The sequence below is a fragment of the Dendronephthya gigantea genome, unplaced genomic scaffold, assembly GCF_004324835.1.
Source record: "Dendronephthya gigantea isolate DGI-Jeju-01 unplaced genomic scaffold, DenGig_1.0 000071F, whole genome shotgun sequence".
NCBI classification, from domain to species: domain Eukaryota; kingdom Metazoa; phylum Cnidaria; class Anthozoa; order Malacalcyonacea; family Nephtheidae; genus Dendronephthya; species Dendronephthya gigantea.
Genome location: NW_021163081.1, coordinates 650,324 through 670,714, shown reverse-complemented (window position 1 = coordinate 670,714; position 20,391 = coordinate 650,324). Strand labels below are relative to the sequence as shown.

Genomic DNA, 20,391 nt, shown 5'->3' with positions numbered 1-20,391 from the left:
GTTTCTACCTACAGCAAACTGAGTTGTGATTGGTTTTATTGGAGTCCATGTGGACTGAATACCTTGGACATAAAGATGTCTATTTTCATGTCTGGTTTTCTTTCCAACATCTGAATGGTCAAATTGGACCCATATTATACCGGAAGGTTTATCAATTTGATTCAATTTTATCTTTTTAACAACATTACCAGCACCATTAGTCATGCCATCATCAGTACGTACATTTAATGCTATCTCAGTTCTTTCCCCCACTGACAATTGAAGGTTTGAAGCAATTTGCTTAGTTTTCCTAGGATCATCTGGTATTTTACTTAAAATTTTATCTCGTAGTTGAGCAGAGTTAGCTCCTATAACACTGTCTATTGCTTTGATTGAGAACTTTTCACCACTTGCTGCATTATGCACTCTTTCATTGAATTCATTCACCTTCTGATTTTGTATGAACAAGTGAGCCACATCCATGGGATCTTGGATACTCTTTTCTTTTATTAATCTTTCTTTTAGTTTCAAAATATCATCCTTAGTATGTTTTCCCTCCCTAAGCCTGTTTAATATTTCAGCAAACACTTTGCTCTCCTTTTGGTGCATAATTTCTTTCAATTCAAACATATTGAAGTTATCTTGCCATTTATTAGGAGCAAGAACTGCATATTCTGAATTGTCTAGATTCTTAAATATATACCTGTCCATTACAGGTTCCAGCTGAAATAAATCACCAATAACAACCATGCTTACACCACCAAAATCTTCTTTACTTCCTTTAATATCTTTCAGTCTATTAATTATTTGAACATTAAACATTGTACTATCAACCATTGAGATCTCATCCAAAAATATTAGTTTCAAACCACCAAGTTGACCCCGTAAGGTGTTTAACCTACTTGAATCAAGATGTTTGTAATTCTTTAAAGACTGACATGCAGGTATTGAAAGTGCACTATGTATTGTGTTACCTTTGATATTGTAAGCTGCTTTACCAGTTGGTGCAAGCATTAATATTTTCACCTGATGGAAATCATCCCGTGCTCTAGTATTATAATACTTTAATGTTGCTTGATAAAGACACTTAGTGAGATGTGACTTGCCAACTCCAGCACCTCCACTAAGAAAACAGTAGAATGGATTATCAGAAGTTTTAATAAGGTGTAAAACATGGAAGAAAAATTCTTTTTGTTCTCTGTTTAATTTTTGTACCATTCCTCTGTAAATATCATCCTGTTCTTCATGCAAAATCAGCTGCTCAGTATTTGATGCAGCTGAAGGAATTCCAAGATCACCAGATAGGTCATAGTTTTCAATGAATTCTGGATGAAGGTCTTGTGCACCTTCATTCTCATCTTGACGCTCAATGTTTTGTGTTCATAGTATAACATTTCATCTGCTCATCTATTGTATTTTTACATTGTAAATAGTGCTCTTGGTAAGAAGCACAATTTCCTAATAAATCGGTTATTTCATCCCTCCAAGAAGTGAATAACATGATTAGTTCACGGTAATGCTTTTCATAATCAACTTCCTTGTGAAAACATACACTTCGAATAATTCTAGCTTTAGATCTTTTTTTTATTCTTTTGTTCACTTTCTTCTTCCTCATTATCATCATTATCACTCAAGTTTGTCTCAAGTGGATAATTATCAATATCCAATTTACGAGATGGTTTGATATATGGCTTACCAGTGGAGTTGTACCATGCAGCCCAATCTGCAAGGGACACATTTTCAAGTTTGGCTGGTCGTTTTGTGTAACGCTTTATTAGACCAGATGCATAAATTTCATCACAGTCATTTTCCAAATCATTCATTTCTTGCAAAGGTTTTAGTAACTGAACTGTATCTTCAGGAGGTGAAGTATTTATAAATACTACTTGACGAGAAGATTTCCTCATTGGAAGTTGAAGTATTATATAGACTGCTTCTTGTGCACTTATTTCAACATTGTTTAAAACTGGTCAAATGTAATATTGTCTTCACCCTCTTTCATATCATTCAGATGTTTCTTTAAAAATTTCCAAGTCTCTTTGTGTTGATCAACTTCATTATCATCCATATCAATATCTAATGGATATAGAATTTTGGTTGACCTCATAGGTGGCTGTGGGTAATTAAAACGACACACACTTTTGGATTTCTTTCGACATGTGTGAGAATGACGATGAACTTGCCTGTTTACAAGTGCAAGTAAATCTGGATTCTCATTTGGCTTTTCACATGTGATTATCTTATCAATGAATGAAACAACATCACAATCAGAGTCTTCTCCGCATGTAGGAGCATTTTCTAGCCATATTAAAATATGAATATGAGGTGACCCTCTTTGTTAATATTCAACCCTATAGAACCAGTCTGCAATTTTTCCTAGAGGTGCAGCGCTACTTAAAAGAAAGTTTGCATAAACATGTGCACTTGATAATCAAAATGCCTGGCACATGTCACAGGATCGCTCTGAATTAACCTAGTTTTCTCTTCCCAATTGAGGTTCTCAAGTTCAGTGTCAGTATATGTTTTGTTATCAACAAGTTTACCAAGTATTCTCAGTAAATGAGTCCATTGTGTTTCTGCTGAAGAAAAACTACAAAATAAGGAAGCAGATCCTAACTGCCTGATCATTGCAAATATATCTTTCTTGGCTTTTTCAAAATATGCAGAGAACCCCTTACAGCTCTAAGAAATTTAAATCCTTGATCCTGATGAATCATGTTATCTAATGCACCCGGTTGTTTTAGTTGACCGGCAGTGATTGTGTTACTATTTCGTTGACATTTTCTCAATGCAACTTGTGATTTTCATTTGCAATTTCTTTGTTTTAAAGAAAATATTTTCCACACACATTGCTGCCCTTCAGTCAGACCTTCTTAATTCAGATTTACAAATTTCACTATAATGGACTTTGGTTAGTCTATTTGTATTGTCTGGTCGCTTCTGTCCAAGAAATATACCAGGATATGCTAATTCCTGTGAGTATTTATCTCTAAATATACTCATAGGCCTATTGCCCTCACCAGGTGCAACATTTAAAATGTGTTGACGTTCATTATCAGTGACAAAATCTGGAGATGTTAACATAGTATCAGTGATTCCAGCAGGTATTTCTACCTTGTCTTCACTCCAGTTTTCATCATCATCACATGCTGATGATTGCTGGGTTTTACATTTTGTATCACAATTCAAGCTTTCTGCATTACAGTCCACAACATTTTCTGAACCCCCTGAAGTTCGATCATTATCACTATCATCAAATAACATTTGAGTATTTAAATTATCTTCAAGCCAAGTATCATTGAAAGTTATACCTTCATCTTTATAAAGGTTACCATTATTTACAAGCCATCTGGCAGCTTTTGCTACTTTATTTGGTCTGACATTTAGTAATAAAGCTGAACTTTTGTATTGCAATCTTCTCTTAAGATTAACTTTAATTGTGCTGGTCTCATTTGGAAACCTTGGCAACATGTTAACAGTATTAACAACATCTGCTGGAACATTAACAATGTTTCCATTGATTTTTAGTTCCTTACCTCTAGGAGCCTGTATTAATTTTTGAAATGCAAGTCTTGGAGCAAGCAATCTACACTCTAATTCATTTAGATCGAAAAACGAAGGTTTTTCTGGAAACTGCAGCCCATTTATGGCAGCACAAGGAGGCACCTTATTGTTTTTTAGATGCTTATTACAGGTTTTACACAACCACTCGACATTGTTAACGCTTTTTCTATTTAACAATCTTTTTTGAACATCAGGATTATTTTCTTTAAGTGTTGTGACTGGAATGACACTATGCTTGTACCATAACTGGTCACAACAAGTGCAAATATAAAGAGGACCTTGTGAGACAACATTATGAAATTTCGATATTAAACTTTGTAGTGGTTCAATCTCACAATGTTTTAGTTTCCTATATTCCTGTGCATACAGTCTTTTCTTTTGCTTAGCCTCATCTCTCAGTGTTGAGGGCTGGGAACTCTCACTGGCCTGTTTATGTTTCCTGTATTCCTTTGCATACAGTCTTTTCTTTTGCTTAGCCTCAATGCTCAGTGGTGAGGGCTGGGAACTCTCGCTGGCCCGTTTACGTTTCCTGTGTTCCTTTTCATAAACTCTTCTCTTTTCCTTAGCCTCAGGGCTCTGTATCTCATTAGCTCGTTTTTGTTTCATGTATTTCTTCATGTACTGTGTTCTTGTTTGCTTTATAGGCCGAGAGCTCTGGATTGACTGTTCAGGATTTATCTCAACAAAACCTGACATTGAAGTAGATGATACATAGTGATACTCATCTATATGACCCAAATAGACATGAGTTAGTTGCTGTGTTAACGATACAGGTTGTATTATACTGTACTCACAAAACCCTTCATGTGTCTCTGCAATAGTAATTTTTAACTTAAGCTGATCAGCCACAGCTTGTATTATCATAGCATCACTCCATGTCCTTTGCATACACATATTATTAAGGTATTCTAACCAAGAGATATTTCAGTATTACTTTCAATGAATCTCTCAGGATTATCTCTTATATATGCAATACCAGCCGCTCTAACTTCAAAGTGTCGTACTGGGTCACCATATAATTGATGTGACACAGCTCGAAAGAAACAGTCACCATCACCACCAACATCAAATGGTCTTAACTGAAAGTGTCTTAACCTTTGTTTTAACACTACATTAGATGACAACCTAGTTGGACTGTTGTTTTGAACAGGACCAGGATTTAATTCAATATCTCCTGACAACATTAGAGTCCTTTGAGATATGTGATATTGTTCATTGGCAATATTGCCTGTTATGTTTTGACTGTTTAACATATTTCACAGTGATTGTTTTGCCATATATATGTTTTTGTGAGCTAAGTTGACACTTGGCTTAAAATATCCAAATGAATTGATAAAAATATGTTGCAATTGCACAAATTGAAAACAACATTGCTTGAAATTACTAGCTATTTGGTTCAAAATGGATGACCTTGGGGCAGTTCTTAGAAAATAATGCTTTAAAAATGATATATTTTTTCTCTTTCTCACAGCCAATATAATTCTCTTTAAAGGCAATCTGGATGGGGCACGGTCTCTAGATCGTTTAGCAGTTGCTTGCTTAGTTAATTTCCGTACAGTCGATCTGCAACAACATGTACAGTGATCTGAATTTGTACACTTAATATAGCAACTATGTCTATGAGTACGGTATAAATGTGCAATGTTATATCTATTTTGCTCCTGAATTACTTCTTCTGATCTCTGAAGAGATTGATTTGTTCTCCAAAGAGATTGTTTTGATCTCCGAAGAGATTGTCTAGTTCTCTGAAGAGATTGTTTTGATCTCCGAGATTGTTTTGATCTCCAAAGAGATTTATTTGATCTCCGAAGAGATTGTCTAGTTCTCCGAAGAGACTGTTTTGATCTCCGAAGAGATTGACTACTTACCAGAAGGGTATAAGTTTCCATGTTGATAGATGACAACAATGTAAATGGCGAGAATTTTTGTAAATGGCAAGAATTTTTCAGCAATCCAAGGTATTTTTGAAGCCAAAAATGAAAATCCAAAATGGCGAACACAATAAACACCTAATAACACGAGGCCCAACAATGCTCGTTCGCAGGTGCGGACACGATGTAAGCTAATCACTGATTGGCTTATATTGGACTAATTATATAAGCCCGTCGTAAATGGCTATGTGCTAACACACGGTACAGTACGTGCATGATAGCAATATATCTGCTTTGCAGATACAAAAACTGAGTTAGACTACTGTGTGTTCATAAATCTCGAGCTAGCATGAATAGGACTGGAAAAACTTGCTTCAAAAGTTGTAGAGAATCGTTATGATGAATAAAAAGAATTTCATCTTTGTGAAACAGAAGTGCATATATGTGCCTCTTTTATGGAATTGTGTGGCATGTTGAATATGGAAGGTGATTGAATTTTTAATTGCATTTGAAGCACATTTTGATTTGTCTTCAGTTTGGACATTAAATGTATATTATCAACAAATTGATTGTTGGTTAAAACATATGTACTTTAGATAATCTTTCAAATGTTACTGGTTAATGGAAACAACACTCTATTACTGAATTGTATACAATTTTTGTAATCACAATGCCTTTTGGACAGACACTCTAAGGTACTATCTCAAGTGATATGGCTACATTTGATGTACCTGATGACAGTGTTACAAGAGAAATACAAAGAAAATGGTTAATAGAGACATTGGCAAAATTTGTTCATAGGTAGCCCAACACTCGTGTTCCGCGCACATACACGCTACTCAGTGATCAGAATATATTAATTTATCCTAAGGTTGGCAACTTTATCACCAATTATCAATAATATATCACATACATACATGTCAAACGTCGATAAAAACTGAAAAACTACAACAAAATACTGCAAGATTAATAAATATAAATGAACTTTGATATATTTTCTAAATTCCAACATAGTTTTTAGCTTCAAAATGTATTGGGAAATACGGAAATTTGTCCATTTAAAATAAAGTTTTTTAAAGTACACTGTCGAAATTTTCTTGTCGATAGGCGGAATCCAATTTACCCTACATTACATCACCTTTAAAGATATCCGGAGTCAATCCTATTGGCTGCTCTCTCATGGAGCAATCTTCGGAAATTTTCCGACTTTTCAGCAGCCAATAGGATAAATAGGATTGATATAAATAGGATATATTTTTTCACATGTAGCCAAGATTCCCATGTACACCCTATCTAACAGCACACTTTTCTTGTTATTAAATTTGTAATTAAATTTAACTACTTGCATTCCAATATAACCAGGAAGCAGTGTGGCAGCATCTTCAAACAACTTAGCATCAAATGTGGTATAACAACGGCCTAATAAAAACAGGCCTATAGAAAACAAAAAAACAAAACCAAATTGGAATACATTCCTTTGCCAAAGAGATGCCTGATTGTGGGCTAAGAATAGCTTGCAATGAGGGGAGCCTGATCAGCCACAAAAACATACTACAACCAGCTTTGATGTAAACAAAAAATGGGAGTCATATTACTCTAGGTGAAGTAGCTTAAATAAAAGAGAGTCTTTCATTAATGCCAGAGGGATGGAGAGTGCCAAGACTGTGGATGTGGCAATCCATCCCTCTGGCATAAATGAAAGACTCTTTCATTTAAGGTACTTCACCCAGAGTGATATGACTCCCATTTCTTTGTGTACATCAAAGTTTGTTGTAATACGTTTTCGTTGCTGATCAGGCTTCCCTAATCGCAGGCTATTCTTAGCCCAGAATCAGGTGTTTCTTTGGCAATGTAATGTAATGATATTTTGCTTAATTTGCAAAAACAAAGTAAATTAGCTTTGATTCAAAGAAAGGCTTATGTTTTTGCATTAAAGGAAAGCTAGCTATCAACACTGGTGGAGTGTTGAGGCAAATCTACAGTGATGTATTGGCCTGGTACTGTTTAAAGGGGGTACAACCAGAAAAGTATCCTATTTCACCACACTCTCACAGCACATACTTGTTTCAGGTATGGGAGAAATTGATCGAGCGCTCTGTCAATACAGGTGACGACCTGTTCCGACTTGGCGTCTCCACAAATCCCAAGCGAATCGGGATGGGTGGGGTGGGCCATTACTGCTCTCTTACTTGGCGCTTGATCAACTTTGGCGTAAATGCAGCAAGAATGCCCATATTTTATAGGGATTAATATCCCAGTAGGATTATACAACTCATTAGAATACATTGTACCTAAAATTCCAGCCTTCATGCTTTCGTGCTTTCTTTTGAGTGTTGTGAATAGTATCCTATTTCACCACACTCTCACGGCACCTACTTGTTTCAGGTATGGGAGAAATTGATCTCGACGCTCAGTATAATTCGTTTTCTTCCCCCTCCATCCGTCCCCACTCTACCCCCTAAATCACCAATACTAAAGACCCATACCTCATAACTAACCCACATCTTAACCCCACATCTCAAAGACTATGTTATACATTTGTAGCTAAGGTTGATCATGTGTGTGTTTCTGCTCAGGCGCAGCCGGGAAATCTGAGACGAACTGACGTAGATCATTCATGTGTTCTCACTCTTGTGTTGCAGAGGATAAACCAGATTGAGCCAATCGAGACGAGGCTCCAGCCTGGTTTAATACTCATGCTAATTGAAGGTAGTAAATATGTAAATTAACTTTGTGTAAAACAATGAATAGTGACTTTTTCAAAAAAGCTTTGAAAAACGATAAAGCTATTTACATTAAATTTATAATCGTTAAAAAGTACTTTAATTTCAAAATTGTGAAGTTCAATCTTGGTCATATGAAGTGGTGAGGATTTTTTTAACGTTTGCTTTATCCACCTTTTGAACAACCGGCCCCGGTTTGTTTGATCGTTCGATGTTCACTATTGGTAATTATTGAGTACATGAAAATATCCCATACAACGACCAAAAACAAATGATGACTGAAAATGTGTACTATTCTATTAAGGAATCAAATCTTCATGTTTGTGTGTTAACCACAGTTTAATTAATATACTGCCTCAAATCTGTTGTAGAGTGTAAATCCTTTAGAAGCTGGTTACAGTGAGAAACTTAAGATTGCCAAGGATTAATTTATACCATGCACGATATATTTCTTTGCAAATGACGCAGTGATACTGTGACCGGTCACAAGTCACGATAGTCCACGCATGCGCAGAAAGCTACCGAAATTGCATGGGTTCCAAATTCATATACTTGATCTTAATTAAGTTTTATTATATTTCAATAGATCACGTAACTTTTAAAACCGCTACAATGGGTCATACTGGTCACAATGGTCACACTGGTCACAATGGGTCACAATGGTCACACTGGTCACAATGGTCACACTGGTCACAATGGGTCACACTGGTCACAATGGGTCACAACGGGTCACAATGGTCACAATGGGTCACACTGGTCACACTGGTCACACTGGTCACAATGGTCACACTGGTCACACTGGTCACAATGGGTCACAACGGGTCACAATGGTCACAATGGGTCACACTGGTCACACTGGTCACACTGGTCACAATGGGTCACAATGGTCACACTGGTCACAATGGTCACACTGGTCACAATGGGTCACACTGGTCACAATGGGTCACAATGGTCACACTGGTCACAATGGTCACAATGGGTCACACTGGTCACACTGGTCACAATGGTCACACTGGTCACACTGGTCACACTGGTCACAATGGGTCACAATGGTCACACTGGTCACAATGGTCACACTGGTCACACTGGTCACAATGGGTCACAATGGTCACAATTGGTCACACTGGTCACACTGGTCACACTGGTCACAATGGTCACACTGGTCACACTGGTCACACTGGTCACACTGGTCACAATGGGTCACACTGGTCACAATGGGTCACAACGGGTCACAATGGTCACAATGGTCACAATGGGTCACACTGGTCACAATGGTCACACTGGTCACACTGGTCACACTGGTCACAATGGGTCACAATGGTCACACTGGTCACAATGGTCACAATGGGTCACACTGGTCACACTGGTCACAATGGGTCACAATGGTCACACTGGTCACAATGGTCACACTGATCACAGTGGTCACACTGGTCACACTGGTCACAATGGGTCACACTGGTCACAATGGTCACACTGGTCACAATGGGTCACACTGGTCACAATGGTCACACTGGTCACAATGGGTCACACTGGTCACAATGGGTCACAATGGTCACACTGGTCACAATGGTCACAATGGGTCACAATGGTCACAATGGTCACACTGGTCACAGTGGTCACAGTGGTCACACTGGTCACAATGGTCACACTGGTCACAATGGTCTCACTGGTCACACTGGTCACAGTGGTCACAATGGGTCACACTGGTCACACTGGTCACAATGGGTCACAATGGTCACACTGGTCACAATGGGTCACACTGGTCACAATGGTCACAATGGTCACACTGGTCACACTGGTCACAATTCAATTTATACTGCGTAATCGTAATATTACGTTGTAAAATCAACCAAAGTAACAAATCGTATGCATTGATATACGTTATAGTGTGTGTTTTAAAGCATTATGCAAATTTCAATAAATTATTTAAGACCATTAAGCGTTGTATCAGACATAAAAATAATAGTGGTGTATGCGACGTACGTACAATTGCGTAAAGTGTATAAACAAGCCCCACAATTCGTGATTGAATAATTTGGTATGCCTCGTCAATTCAGTCAGGAAAAATGGGTCTGAGTTGTGCAATAAGATGCTAGAATAGTGGGGAGGCATTAATTCATCACCTACAGACAATAATAGTATACGATACTTTTCTATACTTCTATATTTTTCTTTCCAACACAATTTCAAAGAATTAAAAGTATTTTGATACCTGCTAAGATCACTTTCTTATTCATGAGCTAATGCATCACATGCCCACAAACACACGCTTCTGTAGATGCAGCGTTCTTTCGAAGTGCATGCAGGCGAAACCTTTCAACAATGCAAAACACGCCTTTGTGTCAAAATGTTTGTTCATATATACCATTGCACATCGATATAATTGTCGAAACATGTATATGTATTTCTTTCTTGTAACGGGCACATGAACATTGCCACCTGATCGTTGTTCACTAATCACGCCGATTGCCAAACACATTTACCCCTTCCATATAGGCCAGTCGTATATTATAGCTATGAATTGAAAAAATCCTCCGGCATGTTCTGTAACCGCATATCAGTTAATCCGCCTAAGTATTTACAAGACAAACTTCGCGTCCGTCTATTTCGACAAATCCAACGCCAGTATGCTCCTTATATACACTTCTTTCTTGCCCTCACACCGTACGTATATATATATATATAACCTTGCTATAACGATATAGGTAAAGTTTTGCGTCCCGCCAGAAAATCAGTAAAGCTTCTGACATGTATACTTGGACGGTTTATCTCACCTCACAATTAACCTGCTGCTGCGCAGAGTTTCAAGTTTTGATAGCGCTAAAAATGAGTTACATCACCATGAGAATCATTAATGATTGACGTATTGCACATTTTCATATTGCTTTTAACCACAGTTAATTGTTTCTTTTCCTGAATGTCTATAGATGAGTTTCAATTCAGTCATTTTTGTATTTATATTTTTGTATTTTATGCATTTCATAAAGTGCGTGCATGCATTTCATACCATATCGTCCGTGGATAGATATAACATGGCAACCAGGCATGTCTCAAACTGGATAAACGTATATTATACTGAAGGCGTATCTTTTTAGAATATGCTACTTCAAACTGCAAAAAGTGATGAATGGTGGAGTATCCAAATTTCTAGAGGAACTGAACAAATCCTTTGGATCTGGGGTCCTGACTTGTAATTTGGAACCGCATGAGTTCCGTAGTTTTTTGAAATGGCTCATGAAAAATTACTTCAGGTACGTTTTACACAACGTTGAGTTGTCAATAAATGTTGCTACAAACTATATTTCTTATAGGAAATGCCGTATTTCCAATACGAACGACACCTATAAAGCAGCAGTGCGAATTGGTCGCCAACCAGATAGCAATGTTTGGGTGCTTGGAGACAATCTGCAGATTACGGGTGAAGGAAATTTGGCTAACGAGGGCGACACCTCATATGTTTATATAAAGAACATATTAGAGGTCGAAGATCAAAATCAAGAGGACAGCAGCAGTTTGCCGTCGATCATACTACCCTTAAGTTCGTTAACTTTAGGGGATGTTGTAAAGTCGTTGATGGGTACTCTACACCACAATGGAATGGCTGGAATTTTTACTATCGGTACATACATATAATTGGCTATAAATATTATTTTCCAAGCTGACTTCTCCAAGAAAAGCGTCCCATTGTAGTTTTTCACTTCTTCTTCTAACTTTCTCTACATATATATAGCTTCAATGCTAATGGGCTTGCATTATGAAATGATCATCAAAGTCAAGAAATACTGCCCAATTCCCGTCGTATGTGGAACAAACAGACTTGGGAAAACTACATCTGCCAGAGCAGCGCTCGCCTTAATTGGTAACACCGCCAATTTCTATTCCTCTGTGAAGGAAAGGTTTATACCCCGTCTTTGCAGCCGTTCAACCCTTCCACCCGTACTGGACGATATAAAGTTGCCCAAGATTCTTAGTGACGCTGCTTTATCCATATTCAATAATGGAAAAGATGGCACATGTATTTTTGAAAAGCTGCCCAAAACTCTTCCAATATTTACCGTTAACTGGGAAATATTAGATGGTCTTAAATTGGACCCAACGTAAGTTATTTAGGAATAAAATGATGAAAGTGCATGTACAGCTGTTTATTGTCATTGAATACTTAGGTATAATAAATTATCTTTAAACAATAACGGAAAACCTTTGGCCTACAGAAAGTATCCTTTCCGTATAAAACTAAAATTGGTACGCCTCCATGCAACATATTACGCCATGGGACAGATGCATTGTTGGTGTGAGTACAATCGTGGAAGTATATCACATTAATTATACCTATTTTTTCAAAATGTTTCATAGCGTTTTTGGACGGGTCGTCATGATTCCGTTTGTTGAAGGAACTAGATGTCCCAATGGAGTGGACGCCCAACAAATGGCGGAATCAAATTGTGAGAGCGTTCTAGATCGTGCGTCAAGCGCCATTGGAACGATGATTGGAGTGTCCGAGGACGTGGAATATATTTGTCAAACCCGTTCCAAATCTATTCTTGCGTCCATGGTACAAGACGTCGCGAATTTGGACGACCGTTGTATGAAAAATTATGCATTATTAATTGGCTTTGCTGAAAAGGTACATGTATACAGTTAGAAAATTAGTGAGAAATATATGTATATTAATAGCGTTGTGAAATATTTAAGCTCCAGGTTTAGGATTATGTGATTTAGGTAAGAAGATACATTTATTGATTAACTTGAACGTGCATAAATTACTCTTCTTACAGGTCATTGAACTGGCAGATATAGAAATTGATGTCAGTGCAGCATACTCCTACTTTATCGACGTCATCGTTCCTCGTGGAGTGAACAAATACCAGACCGAAGACGCTAGAGAAAGTACAGATCCCATGACTATGACACCAGAGTCGGGCGAGCCACTCATAATAGATACCATCACGAGGTGTATAGAAGAATATAAACTTGCAATACCAACGGTAAAAAATGTAATTTTAAAGTATCAAGCTTTGATTCTTAATATATACTTTAATATACGAAAAATTCTTAATATATACTTTAATATACGAAAAAAACAATTTTTCCATTTAGATATACACGTGAGAAATGTTATATTTATATTTATTCAGATGCTGACTTGTATAAATCCTGACGTAAGTTTTTCGTCAGGACCCTCGACACCAAAAATACGTGGTGTTGCTATTGCTTTGAAATGGTTTTTAGCTTTGGTGAAGCAGAAGACGGGGAATACCACACCACGTGAGGATGTCATGAGAAAGGAAATTGCCACGCTTGGCGTTGGTGTCATAACCAACAAAAAGCAATATTTCAATAAGTACCCAAACGGCAACACCATTTGCAGAGGAGCAGAAGGTGTGGAAGTGGTTTCAAGAAAGTGCGTTCTTGTGAAACATTCCGCTTTTGGAGATGATAGTTGGGGTATCTTTTCAGAAAGTATGTAGCCAAATTTACCGGAAATTTGTGTAACCCTACTGTTATTTTTATTCTTAATACTTTTTGTATTGTCTCTTGTTCACGGAAATACTTCGTATTGTGTTGTTTACTATTTTGCGTAACTATGTCGGTGCATTATGTTGTGTACGAAATGATGAAAAATGCCGACAGACAACGTAAGAATTCATTATGCTACCCAGAAAGTATTCACTTTAAATTGGAAATTACATTGCAGCATTTAACATCAAGTCAAAAGAGGGAAATGAGGTCGTCCCCGTGCAACCAGAAGATGCCCCACGACCAGAAGATGCCCCACGACCAGAAGATGCCCCACGACCAGAAGATGCCCCACGGCCAGAAGATACCCCACAACCAGAAGATGCCCCACAACAAGAAGCTGCCCCACGACCAGAAGATGCCCCACGACCAGAAGATGCCCCACAACAAGAAGCTGCTCCACGACCAGAAGATGCCCCACAACCAGTAGATGCCCCACGACCAGAAGATGCCCCACAACCAGAAGATGCCCCACAACCAGAAAATGCCCCACGACCAGAAGATGCCCCACGGCCAGAAGATACCCCACAACCAGAAGATGCCCCACAACAAGAAGCTGCCCCACAACCAGAAGATGCCCCACAACCAGAAGATGCCCCACAACCAGAAAATGCCCCACGACCAGAAGATGCCCCACAACAAGAAGCTGCCCCACGACCAGAAGATGCCCCACAGCCAGAAGATACCCCACGACCAGAAGATGCCCCACGGCCAGAAGATACCCCACAACCAGAAGATGCCCCACAACAAGAAGCTGCCCCACGACCAGAAGATGCCCCACAACCAGAAGATGCATCTTCACTATTAGATGACAGTGGGGTTTTTTTTGAAGGTATGTGGACCGTCGTCCCCTTACCTGCCCGAAGTCAACTAACAAGTTGGTCAGGCAGTCTTATTCACGTAGACCAGCTAAAATTAACAAAGCACAAACTATGTATTTCAACAGTTGAAGCAAATGACATAGAAGATAACGATGTTTTATCTACCGTCAGTGGGGCGAGAAAAAGGGGTTTAAATGCAACTGTTGCAAAATCAAAAAGGATCAAATTGACAGGTATAGTTATCTATTTGAGTGCAAAGTATGAAAAATATTTCTTGATTCGTGCGATATACATAGTCTAATTATATTTTTATTAAATCCCAGACGAGAACAAAGGATACAAATATTGCGTCTGCAAAGAGGCAAGTCATTGAGTTGAATCAGTTCGTGCCTATAATTAAAAACTGTAACCTCGCATGCATCATTGAATACGTAGCTGTGTTTCATGAACGACCTCAGTTGTCGGTATTGTCGAAACTAAATACGATTGCTACATGTGTGATACAATTTAGGCTAAATCAAAGCTTGAAGAGAATAAAATGATTATATGTGAAAACCGAAGAAGGAAGAAAGAGAATAAGGTATAGATCGTATAACTGAATTTTACGTTAAAGCAATACGACACCCATTAAAGCCCCGTGATTTTTTGGACGTTTCGAATGATATTTCGCCGGATTGCCTAATAGATAGTCAAATTTAATTAGTCCGTATTAACTAAAACTGTGGGTGGTGAAAATGGGGTTGAAAAGTGGTTTGTTGAAATTTAAAATGATTATTTGCGTGTTTACAGTGCCCAGGAAACAGGTACTACCATCTATCCTGTTTGAAGATTAAACGCGTACCAAAAGAAAACCCTTGGTGAGTATGCAGGCGTTTATATTATGATAAAATTGAAATACAAAAATATCATAACGCTGTATTAAAATTAATCAAATAATACTATAATAATTCTTGTTGCAGGTATTGTCCATCGTGCAGCAAAGCAATGTGATGTCTGCAATGACATACCTGTATAAAGCATTCCCTAATTAAGCATTAATTTAATTGTATTTATGAATATAATTTGAAATATATCGCTTTCGATACTGTAAGTGCATAGCTACAAATGTGCATTACTTTATGATTGTTATTATTTAGGGCATGCGTGCATGTTGTCATATTATGTGTATAAAATACGCACTTGTCTTATAAGTTCTAAATAATATTCCAAATTGCAAATATATGTTGCACATTAATTCAGTGTTACTTCTTACGGGCCTTTGGTAGTAAGGGCTTTTTGCCAGTTTTGTAACAAGCAATTGTGTAGCGATTTCTATGCTTTACCATGCGGTGAAGATAAAATAGGTGGTGAACTTTTGGCATTGCACACAGGATTTTCTTAAATCGCGACAACCAAACAAATGTTTGTTCAGCAGCCATGGTATTTCCTTCAGGAAGAAGCTCTTTCAAAATATTGGGATCATATTTCTCTTTGCACGAAACATCTTTGTGGTTTTTAATATGCAGACTATCTATGATTTTGGTTACCGATGTCCATGCCTTGTCCCAGGGAGAAGGAAGTGGGAGTGGATTTCTTGATGCTCTCATACCATCCAAGTGGCACATATTATCATACGACAAAAAAATATTTGACCAATTTGTGGGATTTAAACCCTTCAGGATCACGAAAAGCCATGATAAAATAATAATAAATACTTGAGATGGACTTTCAGATCTAGAGAAAGAAAGTAACACTAAATGAACTTTTAAAACATGCATGTTATGCAAAAACCTAAATTATACATTGCTTAGAAAATATATATTGACTTAAATAGTGGACTCCATTTGTCAATAATTCCTCCTCCTCGGACAACAAAAAGGTGTCCCCTGGACCACTTTTGCATCCGTTGTTTCACACCCGTATCTTTATTACAACTAGTTGGCTGAGGTTCTGTACAGTCACTTAAAACACTATTTATCGCATCTTGCTGTTTTTCGATGAATTCTGCATTTCCTAAATAAATCGTTTTATCGTTCATGTCATCTTGCTTCGTCAAACTGGTTGGATATGTAAATAATTCACCTGCATAACTACGTGTATATTAAATTCGAAAATTTTTAGATTTTACCTTGAGTCTCGACTACACTTGACCCACGAGGAGATGCATCATTGTCGCAAAGCGAAGAAAGTACATTATTTACTCTCTCAACATCACTATTCGGTAACTCCTCTGTACTGAATTCATTTTTCTTCTCGCCTGTTTATAAATACAACAAAATTTGTTTCACATGTTCTGCAGTCTTAATCATCATGATACCTTGAATAAACCTCCCCCCCCAAATATTTACGACGTAAAACTAGGTATGTTACGTGAAAATATGTTATATTGCCTATATAGTAAGGTGCAGCCATCCACATGCATAATAAGTTTAGTTCGTTTTCGAATTGTGACGCCATTGGTCATCCCAAAACTTACGTATACCTGCATCAAGATGAGCATTATGAACACCACAATAGCTTAAAAATTCACGAATGCCAGTGGGAACAGTTGGGTGTTTCTCATGCAAGTATGCAAGATGTTCCTTACAAAATGCCTTGCCATGTTTCGGTGAATTCGTACATACATTTGGGTAATTTACAAGTGGAAGTCCCCGGACAAAGCTCTATTGAAAAAAATATAGTAACGATTAGACAACATGCATGCACATGTGCATACGAAATGTTGTACACCTATATACTTTACCTTCCTTTGCATCATGCAATGTGCGAACATAAGTTTCCATTGTCCATCCACCACCCATAATCTTCCACAGCCTGCAAAAATATTTGTTTGCAAGGTGAAATGCCAAGGTAACGCTATTTTTGAGTTTTAACGTTTTCGTTTATATATAGTTTATATTATATCACGCCTTTATACCTCTAGCCTTGCATTCATCAGAACAATCTTCTGGTGAATGTCTATATACAGATTTGGCTCTATACTTGTCTACTTCTTCCATAATTTTCTCGCGATCCTCATCTTTCTTCATCAGTCCAAAAAAATCAAGCTTGCCAATCTCTCTCAGCTCATCTTCAAGTTCACCATTCCAAAAAGCTGCAGCACATTGTTTCTCGCTAAACCCTATATATATATATAAATAAATAAATATATATATTTATATATAAATTGTGTAGAAAATAACTTAGATTCCTAAATTTTTATCTAAATTGATAGCAACTCAAGTGTTGTTATGTTACGTCACCTGTCAGACGCACACCTGCCATCGTTTGACAGTTATTAATTAAATGGTATATCAGTATAATATATATTCTAGAATGCTCGATTAAAAGGGACGATTAATTGTTGCAAGAAAATTTACTTTTACCCTGTACGGGTTGTGTGTTTTGTTAATATCGTTTGAAGACCACGATAAGAAGGAAGATAGTTCGTTCTATAGACGTCATATGCGTAAAGGTAGTCACAAGTCACAAACGTACGATAGCGGGTTTTTACCTATCGTATGTATATATATAGTATAAATATATACTATAGCTAGTATACCTTCGTCTGTCGAACCACGATGATCAAAAAATACTTCATTAAAGGCAGTAGAAAATCCAGAAAAGCTCACCCAACTATGATTTCTAGTTTCAATAGAAACAAAGCAATAACGTTTATAATATAAATAGTAATATATATTAACAGTTGTGATTTCAAATCATATACTTAGTACTTACGCTAATGATATCTGCCATTTTAGTAGGGACCTCTCAACAAAACATACATCAGATGCTTCTACGGACGACCTTTCTTCAGGATATAATTTCCAGCCAGATTCTGGGTTGCCATACTTCGAATAACCATAAAAATGTTTGCACCGACTACACTTTAAAGATACTTTGATTCCTTTACTCGTACCGTAATGATGATGGTACTGGACATATACTGGGGCATTGTGCTTAACTAAGGGCAAATTACAAGCAAGACAGTGTTCGTAGGGTGGTGCAAACACATAAACTTGGTCCGTTTTCGAAGTATTTATTATGTTCCGCAGTTTCACCTTTTTCACGCATTTAAACAATGTTTCGGCTTCACCTGCTGACAACTGTGGATGCAACAACTGTAAAACTTCCTGACGCACTTTCATTGGAAGTACACATAACGATTGCACAATATTTGCAAAAGCACAAACGGTGTTTAGACCGAATTTTACTATTATAGCACATAAAATAATTTGTACCGACATATAGTCTACAAAATTAAGATCGACAGCTGTAATATCACATAATATTTTTTTATCAACTGCGTCTTGCTTTACTTCCTGCTCAACCTCTTCTCGTAAACTTTCCACTGAAAACGCTGCACGTTTGGAAGGCCGCTTTGACATAGTGGTATGGATGTGAAATAGTTTCCAAGTGGCTAGGCATCATGTTTACATGGACCGTGATCATAGCAGTGACGTATTATTGATATTATGTGTCACAAAAGAATGTAAGAAAATGCAAGAATATAAGAATATTAAGGAAGAGGCTACGGGTTGTTACAGTAAGGCTGTTCTTAAATTGAACGTATGCCCGTGTAATTCTTCGTTTTCCCAGATGTACATATATGTACGCGGCCACAGCGCGTCTAATATGGAACTAAGGGAAGTATGTACTTCGCCCTCCGGCGTACAAGTACACATAATTATTGCACAAGACACGCTTACTGACATCAGGTAACTGGCATTAAGCACGATATGGCAAGCAACTGTTTCATTTTAGCTTACGACTTATGTTTACCTTAGCGCATATTGCTTAACCGGACTATTACTAGCGACTATCATTTATACGTTATAATTTATTTCATATTTATACGTTAGCTTTATTTGTGACCATGTGACCCATGTGACCCGGTCACACTAAACATAGCCTAATTTCCGTGGCATATATCGAGCATCAGATGGATTAATTGGTAAATATTGCCAGAAGAGATGAACCATCTGTGCTGAGGGATAGGTCCTATGGAGGTTTGTCCAAGGAAACATGGATGGGTGAAATTATAAACAAACTTTCCACTAGATGCCCCACAGTTGCAGATATCTTATCAAGCTTGCTTGATTGTTCCATGGAGAACCTTGGCAAAACGTTATCCCCCATTTGCCGGATTTATAGCATCATTATGTTTATGAGATGTCATGAGCTGAGCAGAATTCAGAGAATTAACACCATCATTCTGACTGATGGAAAGGCATCAACTAATGTAGGTTCTTATAGCATGCTTTTGTGATAGACAATAAGTATGAAGTACAGAGGCAATGGCACCTCAATACATTATGTTAGTGCCAAATTATTTCACATGCTACAGTATACCACATTACTTGTTCAAGGGCTGATCCAGACCCACCTAAATATGATAATAATGTTAATTGCAATTTGCAAATCCAGTTTTATGAAAGATGATATATACACTTAAGTGGAATTTAACACATTTTACTTGTTTGTTCCCTGTATCTCATTTGCGGTAAAAGTACAAAGCTTCCTGTGCATTTTTCTGTAAATTGTTCTGTATTGCATTAGAGGGTACAGAAAAATACATAATCCCAACAAAGTATTGAAGCAAATAAGGGGTAATATTTGAAATAATTGAACTCATCAAAATAAAATGAACTCTTCACATTACTGAAGTGGGAAGGGTTTTGTATGGCTTATTTTGTATGGCTAAACAAGTATGGCTTATGTCTCAGCTCTTCTAAAAAGTATGTTGTCCTTGATGACATTGGCAAACACTTTTTGGATCATGCTGTTGAGTTAATGAAGGCTGGAAAGAAGTTTGTCTTTGTTGTCGACAACATAGATTGGGAGGAGAAAGTGCATGATATGCGGGAAACTTATCAAAATAAGAGTGTCCATGCTGTTGCTACCAGCATGGTGTTCACCCGAGTTTCAAGTGACCACCTACCTGATGATGGCTCTCAG

At 37.5% G+C, this 20,391-nt stretch overlaps 1 protein-coding gene across 1 annotated transcript; it reads right to left on the bottom strand.

Annotated features, from left to right (window-relative positions):
* Positions 1-16,182: 16,182 nt before the first annotated feature.
* Positions 16,183-18,821, bottom strand: LOC114531412. The gene is made up of 5 exons (XM_028553023.1): positions 18,172-18,821; positions 17,996-18,078; positions 17,372-17,575; positions 17,198-17,268; positions 16,183-16,188 (listed from the first exon to the last, which is right to left on the bottom strand). The coding sequence occupies exons 1-5, from the start codon at positions 18,819-18,821 to the stop codon at positions 16,183-16,185; spliced, it is 1,014 nt and encodes a 337-aa protein (XP_028408824.1).
* Between the last annotated feature and the right edge of the window lie 1,570 nt (positions 18,822-20,391).

Coding starts and splice junctions, on each gene's coding strand:
- LOC114531412 (XM_028553023.1), bottom strand. CDS start 18,821: ATGTCAAAGCGGCCTTCCAAACGTGCAGCGTTTTCAGTGGAAAGTTTA. Junction 18,079..18,171: donor AAATGGCAGATATCATTAGC/GTAAGTACTAAG, acceptor TATTGAAACTAG/AAATCATAGTTGGGTGAGCT. Junction 17,269..17,371: donor TGATGAATGCAAGGCTAGAG/GTATAAAGGCGT, acceptor ATATTTTTGCAG/GCTGTGGAAGATTATGGGTG.